Source organism: Oncorhynchus gorbuscha, linkage group LG16 (genome assembly GCF_021184085.1).
Source record: "Oncorhynchus gorbuscha isolate QuinsamMale2020 ecotype Even-year linkage group LG16, OgorEven_v1.0, whole genome shotgun sequence".
In the NCBI taxonomy this organism is placed as follows: Eukaryota; Metazoa; Chordata; class Actinopteri; order Salmoniformes; family Salmonidae; genus Oncorhynchus; species Oncorhynchus gorbuscha.
Window position 1 is genome coordinate 15,725,435 of NC_060188.1, and position 12,466 is coordinate 15,737,900.

The following is a 12,466-nucleotide window of genomic DNA, read 5'->3' on the forward strand; positions in this document are numbered from 1 at the left end:
ATTTACCGTCCCAATTGTGAAAGTGAGAGTAAATAAATGGTAAAACAATACGTCTACTATCATAAAACCCGTCTCTTCGGAAAAAGACCTGCTTGCGACTGTCTGAAGGACGTGGGAAACTAGGCGTATTCCATATTTTATCCATATTTTATCCAATCGGTTTTCTCGGATGTATGGCTCGCTAAAATATGTGACCAATGAGCTTCCTACGGCTCTCTGGGTGGGCGGGTTTTAAATTGTAGCGACCCCGGGTTTGGTTGCAAGAGCATTGTTGTAGTTAACCCCTTAGCTAATTTCATCCGGGCAGCTTCCTCCTCGCTATTAAAAGTGCGCTTAGAACAACATCTTCATTTTAAGGCCAACGTGTCGTGTTTCAGTAACACCAACAAAGTACTCGTATGAAGTTGCTTAACCGTTTAACTTTAACTCCAGACTAGCCACTGAACTAACGTTCGCTTCACTACTAGCAAGTTAAGCTAGCAAATGTGTTTGTCTATGCACCCCAGTCTAGCTAGCTAGCTAACTCAAGTGCCTAAATTCGCAGGAATGAACCATAAAAGTAAGAAAAGGATCAAAGAGGCGAAGCGGAGCGCCAGACCTGAGCTGAAGGACTCTTCAGACTGGACGAAACATGATTATTGCGAGACTTTCGATGTGTCACACCGCTCAGTGAAGGTAAACTGTCGGTAGCAAGTTATCCATGCTAGGTTAGTTAGCCATGTTAGCTCTTTCAACACGTTTCACCTTACAAAACCAGTGCGGATGGTCACGTAGGCTGCTGCTGCACTTTCAGCGCACAGCGGTCTTCATTGGCGCAACTGTCAAATCGGTCAGTCTGGACTCAAACGCTGTGCCACAGCCCATTCGGTTAATTATTGACCACATTGGATTAACGGTGTATAGTTAATTTTTTGTGAAATCGTGACATTGTTACATTTGTATTTCATTGAGGCTTACATGTGATTATTAGTCAGTCACCACTAACAGGTAGCCCGCCTACTGACCCATGTTCTCAGACCCAATAGACAGCTGATGATGGTATTTTGTCCACCTCGATCCACTGTTTATATTTTATAAGAAGACTGTAATTGTATTATGTCTGTAGGAATTATTGCCCTTGTCCTCAGAGATAAACAGGAAAGCCCATACCTTTTCCACAGTGTGTCCTGATTAAACACTGTTATATTGACACAATCACTACAACAATGTATGATTGATAATGCATTGATCTTAAAACCAACTTCATTGTTAACTGTATGTTTGAAATAAGCCCGCTGGAGGGCATTTTCTTTGCTCCATGTGGGACACTGGGTTATTGCCAAGTGGTTCAGCAGGATATTTGTTATCACAAGAGTTAAGAAGGGCTACTATGGGTTGCTAAGAATACCCATGACACTCGAAGCTTAGGTAGTTTCAAGAGTTGTCCTATAGGTTAACAACTCATCTCAGCATTTTTGTTTCATTCCTTCTCTTTTGGGGTTGAGCTTCTGAACTTAAGCTGACAAGGTAAACATGTTGTTCTGCCCCTGAACCAGGCAGTTAACCCACTGTTCCTAGGCTGTCATTGAAAATGAAAATTGGTTCTTAACTGACTTGCCTATGTAAAATACATTTAAAAAAGGTGACTTTCAGACCCGTCATTCCATGTAAAAGCAGAACAAAAAATGCCCATGACCTTTTGTATTCCCTTTGCCCCCAATCAGACTATATCAAATGGTCTTCCTCTGAGTCTACTCCTTAATGTTCCAGTTGGTTGCATTGCATTCAAAAACAGTTGATCTTTTATTGTGATGCAGTTTTGTAAAACACTCAACCTCAATCTGTGAGACCAATACTCGGCCCAATGACTGGGAAGCATTAAGTCAGAAATGACTAGTGTTCCCTTTGAATTCAGTTCAATGTAATTATATTGGTAGAAAGGTTATTGATTAAAGTAGTCGTACATTCATGAAATGTAGCCCTCAACCGTCTCTATTTCACACACACAAACTGACATGACATATGCGTCTCACAGGACAATGTTGAGCGTGTGGACACCCTGCGTCTCAGCGCAGAGGAGTTTATCCAGCGCTTCGAGAGGCCCTACAAACCTGTGGTGCTGCTCAACTGTCAGGACACCTGGCCCGCCCGCGAGAAGTGGACCATGGACCGCCTCAAACGTAAGTACCGCAACCAGAAGTTCAAGTGTGGTGAGGACAACGACGGTTACTCTGTGAAGATGAAGATGAAGTACTACGTGGAGTACCTGGAGTCCACACAGGACGACAGCCCACTCTATATTTTCGACAGCAGCTACGGCGAGCACGCCAAGCGCCGTAAGCTGCTGGAGGACTACCAGGTGCCAGTTTACTTTAGGGACGACCTCTTCCAGTTCGCCGGGGAGAAGCGTCGGCCCCCTTACAGGTAAGAGCTATTCTCAGTAACATTGTTAACTAAAATAGCTGCAATATTATTGTATGTTCTGTGAAGTTGAACGAACTCTAGTAACACCTGTCCCTTTATTTTTGTCTTTTTTCTCAGATGGTTTGTAATGGGTCCTGCCCGCTCTGGCACTGGCATCCACATTGACCCGCTGGGTACGAGTGCCTGGAATGCCCTGGTGCAGGGGCACAAGCGCTGGTGCTTGTTCCCCACCCACACGCCCCGGGAGCTGATCAAGGTGACCCGGGATGACGGAGGCAACCAGCAGGACGAGGCCATCACCTGGTTTAACGTGGTGTACCCACGCACCCAGCAGCCAACCTGGCCTGCTGAGTTCAGACCCCTGGAGATTCTGCAGGGACCAGGGGAGACCGTGTTTGTCCCTGGTCAGTGGGCTACTGCTGCCATTTTATAGATGTTTGGTCTGTCTTTCACTTTGAATACTGTTTGACTGGAGAGGATGAAATAGTTTTCATCTTCAGCGTTGAATCATTTGTCAAGTTCAGTGAGTTAGGAAATATATTATATAAAAGTAGGGCAGAACATACAGTGAGTATCAAAGGTCTTTGATGAGAAGTGATATACCCATATTATGTGCTGTGTGTATATGTACATATACGTGTATATAAACAGTAACAGTAAAAAGTTTGGACACCTTCTCATTCAAGGTTTTCTTTATTTTAACTATTCTCTACATTGTAGAATAATAGTGACGACTTCAAAACTATGACATAACACATATGGAATCATGTAGTAACCAAAAAAGTGTTAAACAAATCAAAATATATTTTATATTAGCCACCCTTTGCCTTGATGACAGCTTTGCACACTCTTGGCATTCTCTCAACCAGCTTCATGAGGTAGTCACTTGGAATGTATTTCAATTAACAGGTGTGTCTTGTTAAACATTAATTTCTGGAATTTCTTTCCTTAATGTGTTTGAGCCAATCCTTTGTGTTGTGACAAGGTAGGGGTGGTATACTGAAGATAAAATAAAATAGGACAAATAAAGAAAAACCCTTGAATGAGTAGATCTATCCAAACTTTTGACTGGTACTGTATATATGTGTGTGTGTGTATATGTATGCCATACACTCACCAGCCAGTTTATTAGATAAAGTACTGACCCCCCTTTGCCTCCAGAACAGCCTGAATTCTTTGGAGCATGGATTCTACAAAATGTCAGAACATTTGTTGCTCAATTGATATCAAGGGACCCTAACATGTGGCAGGAAAACATTCCCCACACCAATACACCACTGCCACCAGCCTGTACCAGGCAGGATGGGTCCATGGACTCATGCTGCTTACGCCAAATCCTGACTCTGCCATCAGCATGACTCAACAGGAGCCGGGATCCGTAGGACCAGACAATGATTTTCCAATTGTCTAGTGTTGGTGATCGCGTGCCCACTGCAGCAGCGTCGTCTTATTTTTAGCTGATAGAAGTGGAACCCTCTATGGTCGTCTGCTGCAATAGCCCATCCGTGACAAGGACCGACAAGTTGTGTGTTCTGAGATGCCGTTCACACCACTGTTGTACTGCGCCATTATTTGTCTGTTTGTGGCAAGCCTGTTAGCTTACATGATTCTTCACATTCTCCCTCGACCTCTCATCCATGAGAGAGGTCACAGGACTGCTGCTGACTGGATATTTTGTGTTTGTCGCACCATTCTCTGTAAATCCTAGACATTGTCATGCGTGAAAAGCCCAGGAGGGTGGCAGTTTCTGAGATACTGGAACTGATGTGCCTGGTACCAATGATCATACCCTACTCAGTCGCTTAGGTCACTCATTTTACTCATTCTAACGTTTAATCGAGCAGTAACTTGATGCCTCTCTGCCTGCTTTTTATTGTAAGCCACTGCCACATGACTCACTGTCTGTAGGAGCGATCCATTTTGTATGTAATAAACTGTCCGGTGATATGTAATGTATGTATTCACAGCTTTTCACTTTCACTATGTAGCTGGGCTATCCTAGCTATCCAGTTTCTGCTAGCTTTCTCCATGAATATCAACAAGAAGTGTAGCCACCACCTTGTTTACAACCACACTTATTGTAGGGCTCAGTGATCGACATGGTTGCAGAGGTTAATCCAGTGTTTACTGACCTACCCTAATACCCTGCACCCTCCTGCGTTAACTGACTAATAAAACAGGATTAAACTCTGTTTCCTTTGGATCTGGTCCAGATCTTGAACTTTTCCTGTTTACTCAAGTTGGAGCCCAGAATATTAGGTCCTGATGGCTGACCGAGTGTATGTGAGGGAGTGTGTTTGTTTCAAGAGCAGAACCCTGTTGGACAGGCTGTTCTGTCTCCTCTGAAGATGTCCATCCATACCTTTTAATATTTCTGTCTATCCACCCACCTCTTCCTCTACTCCATAAAGGTCTTGTAAACTAATGACTAAGATTTTCATCAAAATGTCCTCTGACAGAGTATGTTTTCTGCCATGTGAGAAGGTCAGATGGTGTATTATTGTACTTGGCCATTCTGTGGTTTGGTGATCCGAAACCTAATCCTGATCATCTCTGTTGCTTGTTCTCTAGGAGGCTGGTGGCATGTGGTTCTCAACATTGACACCACCATCGCTATCACTCAGAACTTTGCCAGCACCACCAACTTCCCCATCGTGTGGCATAAAACTGTGCGGGGCCGGCCCAAGCTATCGAGGAAGTGGTATCGGTAAGCACTCCTAACAGAACCCCGACAGCTGTAGGAACACCTCGTGAAAGAAGGAACTTTAAAAGATTTTGTCTGTCGGGAGGCTGTGGAATATGAGGAACAATTCTGCACACACTGGGTTTTGCGTCACTGTTTATTTGGACCAATTACAATTTAGCAAGGGTGAACTTTCACCTGGCATCTTTAGAATTTTCGGATGGGAAGGGGTTAGTTTGGTCCATAGATGGCCGAGATGATTATAGAGGAGGGGATGTGAACCTCTAGGGCCTCAACTCGTTTTTTCATTGTTTCCCTCTAGTCAGGGACTGATTTAGACCTGGGACACCAGGTGGGTGCAATTAATTATCAGGTAGAACAGAAAACCAGCAGGCTCCGGACCTCATAGGTCCAATTTGTAAGTCGCTCTGGATAAGAGCGTCTGCTAAATGACTTAAATGTAAATGTAAATGGGTAAGAGTTGAATACATCTGGTCTATAGGATCTGCCCTGGTTCTGTCACTCGCACTAGGCCAAACATTTCACGACCACCCCCTCCCATCAAATCCAGTAGCTGGTCAGAGGGCAGCATTCATGTAAGATTTGGTTCTGGGCTTCCAAACATATGGGAACCAATAAAAAGTGTGTTGGCAGGTTCTGTAAAGAATGGGTCCTGCCCGCTCTGGCACTGGCATCCACATTGTACCTCTGGGTACGAGTGCCTGGGATGTGTTGGTGCAAAGGCACAAGTTCTGATGCTTCTTCCCCACCCACGAGATCTGGGAGCAACGAGGACCAAAAGCCCCAGTCCATACATTGGGCAACATTTTCGTGGTCCAAAGGGGCACTGATTTGTGTAAAAACTACTGCAAACTCATTTATAATCTGGCAGCGTAATTTAATTTGTAACTTCAACAATGTGCGTTATATTGTGTGATTATTTAACTAGAGTTTGATAACCAAGCAATACATAAATAGTCGCCTCCTTATAATGGACCTTGCTGAAGAGATGTTTCAAATTAAATCATACTGCCAGATATTTGCAAAAATGTCACCCATAGCTGCCTTTGTAGGTACCTCAATGGGAAAAAACATTGTAGAAGAATGGCCTCTGATATTCCTTTACATGGTATTTAATGATAATGTTCTAATATATTTGCACCCAGATCCACTAACTTTCACAAGGAGGGTATTTATTTTCATACATAAAATCTCTCTTAGTATCCTGAAGCAGGAGAGGCCAGACATGGCTACCCTGGCAGACAAAGTGGACCTCCAGGAATCGACTGGCATCGCCTCGGACAGCTCCAGTGACTCTTCCTCCTCCTCTTCCTCCAGCTCCTCTGACTCAGACTCAGAGGTACATCCCGTTCCCTCAAAAAACACACATACAGTGTGACATTCACACATGGATATACAGTAGCCCCCTACTCTAGGGACCCCTGAGCTGGGTGTAAGATAGAGGCCAGCAGGCACCTGTTCACGTGCGGGCAGATGTCAAGGGGTCTGCCACACATGTGCATGTGAAACGGCCACACATACTGTAAGCCACACACGTCCCATCACTCTGAAATGCTGTAATGCAAAGGTCCTGTCTCTCACTACTGCATGCAGGCAACAACATGCCATGATGTTACATTTAGAAGGCAGTCAGAGATGATGGAAGAAATTACAATGAGCATATATTACATATATATCCCTGCCGTAACACGCTCCTTCCTATATAATGCCTTTCATGTTAAGGTTATATTGTTCCCTCTAAGTGGTCCTGCTGGGTCACAGAAACATGGCCACAGGTCTTGGGTTTCTGGAACTGGGGGAACTGGTATTGAATAGCTTGGTCGACAGCATGCCCCTCCAGTTACATATACATCCATATCGGGTTGAGCTTTTGGGTGGAGGCTGGGGGTTACCCTTGTGTAATGGTTTGTAGGCCCTGCCTTCCCTCTGGAGATAATATTATGTTCTACTGGTTGAACAAGAACACTACTGTCGTCAGATGATTGTCTGTATATAGCATGTTAAATTGGTAATGGGTGTTTGTGAGTAGACTGTGTGTATGAGGGACAGTGACAACTAGTCCCCCCCCTATTATGTAAATGGATGTAATAGACATGTAGTATGTTCTATGGAGAGATGTATCCAAGACTTTCCCCGCCTCTGGTTTGCCCCTCTCCCCTACAGGCAGAGTCGGGCTCGGAGGGGGATGCCATGTCTCACAGGCGGAAGAAGAGGAAGACGTGCAGTATGATATCCAACGGAGACAGCAGCACCAAGGACGACTGTGTCAGCAAAGAGCGCAGCTCCTCCCGGTGACCCCCCCGCTCCTCCCAGCCTCGCCAAAAGGCCACACCCAGGGGGACTCTCGCATGAAGAGCGGCCAATTTGTTTGTTTTCATTTGTGTGTCTCCAAAGGAGAGTCTGGTGGCCCTCTGTCAGTCTGTTGGATAGATAAGAGAGTCAACCTACTCATAGGCTGTGATAAAGGAGATTCCCCCTGAGGCGTGGACCTCTTGGAGAGTTATCTGCCACCGCTCAGCTTCTAGTCAAACGTCAATCTATATTGCTGTTGCTTGTGGGGTGTGGGAAGAGCAGTATTTCAGTGCGAGGGAGGGGTGCTGACCTTTGGAGAGAGGTAGGCTGTTGCCTTGTACACCAGGTACTGGGTCTGAGGCAGGGAGCCTGTCTACAGTGCCATGGTCTTATGTTGCTCAGTGGGGAAAAGTTTTCTATTCACAGTGAGATGATGGATGGATGGATGGATGGATAGATAGGTGTGCTTTGGATTGACTTTACTTTGCAGTATATTGGATGCCAGTTGAGTTTTATCATGGCAGAGTTAACCATCTAGATATTAAAGGGTACTGTGAGTTTTGTAAGTTGATACTGAATGACAGGGTAAGGGTGGAGGGAGATGCTGCCTTCTTAGACTGCAAAAAAGCCACTGATTTTATATTTTTTTTAACATTTCTGCTTTCATCCTCTGGGCTTCTTTTGCTAGTAACAGTTGAACTGGTATACATATGTCCTGCAATCAATACAGTTAATTCAGTTTCAGTTAATTAAATTAAGTGGTTAGCAAATCAACAGTTCACCATCCAGTCTATACCATTTAACAGATCTAGAAAGCAATGAAAAGATTGCATTGTGGCATTTGTCTTTCATATCATATTTATCTGCTGTTGACATCTGTAATGCACACGTGTCTAGTGAAACAACAGCTTTTTCAAGACTTAGCCCAAGTCATCCAGCAACAACTGTAAAGGCCAGGGGATCCCCACCTGACTTAGATTTAGCCGGTTCAGCTTGACATTCAAAAGCTTGACCTTTTAGGAGGAAATTGCTTATACTACACTCCCTTAGCTCCAGGTTGGGTAAGATGAATCACTCTCAGGTGCCACAAATGAATGTTGGGCTATCAACAACAAAATTCCACCCAAGAAACAACAATAATATTGTCTAGTTATGTCATGTTTCTATGACTTTAATTATTATTATATATATTTTTTAATTGAACCTTTATTTAGCTAGTTAAATCAGTTAAAAACACATTCTTATTTACAATGATAGCCTACCCTGGCCAAACCCGGACAACGCTGGGCCAATTGTTCGCTGCCCTATGGGACTCCCAATCATGGCCAGATGTGATACAGCTTGGATCCGAACCAGGGACTGTAGTGATGCCTCTTGCACTGAGATGCAGTGCCTTAGACCGCTGCACCACTCGGGATTAATTTAATTACGTATGGGTAACTCACACAATTTTCAAAATGGTATGATAACAATTGTTATTGTTTCTTGTGTAAAAGTGTGCCCTTTGCTGCTATATCAATTAACATTTTAAGATGAATGAAATCAAACTATTCAATTTATTTGACATTACACAGCTATACTGTACATCAGGGGTGTCCATTTTTCCAGAGAACGATCTCAAATGACATGCCTAAAACCAAAACGAAACTGTGTAGAAATTATAGTAGACATTAATAATAATAATAGTCTCTAAACTCTGTCCAGCTTGTTAACAGTCATCGAAATGAAAATGAAAGCTAGACAGTCGGGGAGCATAGAAAATTTGATGGATAGAGAACTATTTTTTTGCCAATTTTGACAGCAAGGAATATAACCAATAGAAGTGGACCTCAGTGAAGACAGAATGTGGCCCTTTGGGGCAAAATGAGTGTAACACCCCTGTTGTAGATATGCTGGTTTCCCAGACCCAGATCATGCCTATTCCTGGTCCAAAAAGCACTTTCAGAGAAGTCTCTATCACGGTTGCCTTTTAGTCCAAGATTAGAATGAACCTCTTTCCACAAAAGGAGCCCTAGGTGTTTGATCTTGTGTTCTCATTCTGAGACCCCATTTTATATTCTCCATCACATACAGAAGGGGGCACCAATGCCTGAATTCTCACACTAGCTTGGCACTAGTGTGTAGGTTACAGTCCAGAAGATACAGTTGTGTTGAAAGTAGAAATGAGGGCTGGCACAGGGAAAAGTTTAAACATATTGTAGGCCTTGTAGTTGCACATCTTGATCTTATTTATCTGTGTAGTACAGCTAAGGGGGTTTGTGAAATGTTGCAAATACATTTTATGTGAGGGGATAGGTAGATATTTTGGACAGACTAAATTCATGGTTCTTTCCATGTGGCTTCTAGGTTATGTGGCATATGCTGCTCTACAATGATTCAACTGCTTTGTATTTCGTTAGTGTAAATTCAAACAAAAGCAACTAGCTAATACATTACTGTTATTCAGCAAATACAAGTTAATGTCTTAAATGCAGATTCTGCTTGTATAACTTTGTTCTGTGGGGTTAACATGGAGTCAAGTGAATACTGTTTTTTTGTGCTTTAAAAATGTGGCTTTGTCATCTGAAATGATTGAAAGTACTTTGAAATATGCAAATTGCTGTATGTCTGTGCAGTAGGTGTATTCCACTGTCTTTAGACAAAAGTGCCTATAAGCACCAATTAATACTGTCATTGGCCTGCAGATGAGAGGTTGTGTTGCTAGTATTAACTGAGTATTTACAAGGCCGATGGGCCAGACGAAGTACCAGAACGAGTACTCAGAGCATGCGCCTCAGGAGGCTGAAAAGATTTGGCATGGACCCTCAGATCCTCAAAATGTTCTACAGCTGCACCCTTGAGAGCATCTTGACTGGCTGCATCACCGCTTGGTACGAAAACTGCAAGGTGGTGAGTATGGCCCAGTACATCACTGGGGCCAAGCTCCCCGCCATCCAGGACTTCTATACCAGGTGGTGTCAGAGGAAGGCCCATAAAATTGTCAAAGACTCCAGTCACCCAAGCCATGGACTGTACTGTCTGCTATCACACAGCAAGCGGTACCATACACTGCTGCTACTGTCTATCTACCCTGTTACCTAGTCACTTTACCTCTATCTATATGAACATAGCTGCCTCAATTACCTCATACCTCTGCACATGGACTCAGTACTTGTACTCCCTGTATATAGCCATGTCATTACCTCATACCTCTGCACATGGACTTGGTACTGGTACTCCCTGTATATAGCCATGTCATTACCTCATACCACTGCACATGGACTCATTACTGGTACTCCCTGTATATAGCCATGTTATTACCTCATACCTCTGCACATGGACTTGGTACTGGTACTCCCTGTATATAGCCATGTTATTACCTCATACCACTGCACATGGACTCGGTTCTGGTACTCCCTGTATATAGCCATGTTATTACCTCATACCTCTGCACATGGACTCGGTTCTGGTCCTCCCTGTATATAGCCATGTTATTACCTCATACCACTGCACATGGACTTGGTACTGGTACTCCCTGTATATAGCCATGTTATTACCTCATACCACTGCACATGGACTCGGTTCTGGTACTCCCTGTATACAGCCATGTTATTATTACTCATTATTGTTATCAACTGTGTATTTATTCCTTGTCACTATTTATTCCTTGTGTCACTATTTCTAAGTAAGCATTTCACTGTTAGACTACACCTGTTGTTTGCGAAGCATGTGACAAATACAATTTGCTTTGATGTGCTCATGCTGTGAGGTCATGGCCCATACACGCTAAGAAAAAAAGGTTCTACCTGGAACCAAAAAGAGTTATCCTATGGAGACAGCCGAAGAACCCTTTTGGAACCCTTTTTTCTAAGAACGTACTGACCCAAAATGACTGAGTGCATGTCAGTGGATGCCACATTTACAGAGGTCAATGTCACTGTATGAGCTGAGTGAGGGGTTAATTGGACAGGCAGTTGTTAACAGGGCCCTAAATCCTCTGCAAGCCATCCTACAGCTCTTGGACTACGTTTGGTGTCTGGGTGGTACAGACACTTGAGGAGCCTAAGAAATGAATGACTGATGCAGAATGGAATCATGACCTCATACACTTCTACTAGAGAGAGAACTCTCTGACCAAATTTGGAGATGTAAAAATGGAGTATTGGTGATGATGTTGAATCTTAGACTTACAAAATGTGAGCAATGCATCATCTCATTCTAAAGCAGTGGTATTCAAGGTCAGGGGAACTGCAGTGGGGTTTTTGAGATCAAAATGCAGAGATCAAAATGCAATGAATGGAAGTTTATTTGTTAATATAAAATCTACATTTAACGATTTTAATATTGTGTCATTAGATTTGTGCTAGGGTGGGGTCGAGAGAAATTATGGCCCAAAAAATGTGGTCCCCGCTGAAAAGGTTTGAATACCATTACTCTAAAGGGATTCTATAGACCTACATTCAGCCCTATTATGACCCTGAATAAGATAGCTTTTGTGAATGTGTGAGTTGGGTCCTATGCATGGAGTATTTTGGTGTTTAATAGCTGAGGAATTCAGTGGCAGAGGGGAAGAGGCTTTTGGTGGGTAGGTCTGCTAAATGGATTCCATTCCATTGGTTGGGTGTGAGTAGTCTAAAGAGAGCCTAACCCCTGAGCAGCCATGAGACACAGTTGGGCCTGGTAGAATCCATGCCCCTGGCCTGCTCTGTCTACTACCATTTGCTACTGTGGTGGGTTAGTCGACATGTCCATCATCATAAAGTCTGCTACCAGAGGAGGGGTAGGGTTGTGACACAGGTGGCCATGAGCTTCCTCTGCTAAATTTAATATACACTTTTTAAAGTCATGTGGCCAATTTATTTAGACACACATATGAACAACCACAGGCAGAAATGTCAACAAAACATTTAATATTTTGATTAAATCACCTTCAGCCTCTTTCCTTCACTTTGTCACTTTGGTCTTCTACATTTGGAGAATTTAAAACTACTTTAGAGCTGGACTTTACTGTAAGTGAGCACCCTACTTATTCTCTTAGTTCTAGGCTTTAGCCATTGTTACTCTGATCAGAGATGACAGGAGGCCTCT

At 43.4% G+C, this 12,466-nt stretch overlaps 1 protein-coding gene across 1 annotated transcript; it reads left to right on the plus strand.

The window, feature by feature from the left end:
• Positions 1 to 254: 254 nt before the first annotated feature.
• Positions 255 to 8,330, plus strand: LOC124000200 (bifunctional arginine demethylase and lysyl-hydroxylase JMJD6-like). Its single transcript, XM_046306401.1, has 6 exons — positions 255 to 675; positions 2,015 to 2,403; positions 2,521 to 2,807; positions 4,975 to 5,110; positions 6,308 to 6,446; positions 7,271 to 8,330. Exons 1-6 carry the CDS (start codon positions 547 to 549, stop codon positions 7,400 to 7,402), a joined length of 1,212 nt encoding a protein of 403 aa, XP_046162357.1. The 5' UTR covers positions 255 to 546; the 3' UTR covers positions 7,403 to 8,330.
• The last annotated feature ends 4,136 nt before the right edge of the window (positions 8,331 to 12,466 follow it).

Coding starts and splice junctions, on each gene's coding strand:
- LOC124000200 (XM_046306401.1), top strand. CDS start 547: ATGAACCATAAAAGTAAGAAAAGGATCAAAGAGGCGAAGCGGAGCGCC. Junction 2,404..2,520: donor AAGCGTCGGCCCCCTTACAG/GTAAGAGCTATT, acceptor CTTTTTTCTCAG/ATGGTTTGTAATGGGTCCTG. Junction 2,808..4,974: donor GGAGACCGTGTTTGTCCCTG/GTCAGTGGGCTA, acceptor CTTGTTCTCTAG/GAGGCTGGTGGCATGTGGTT.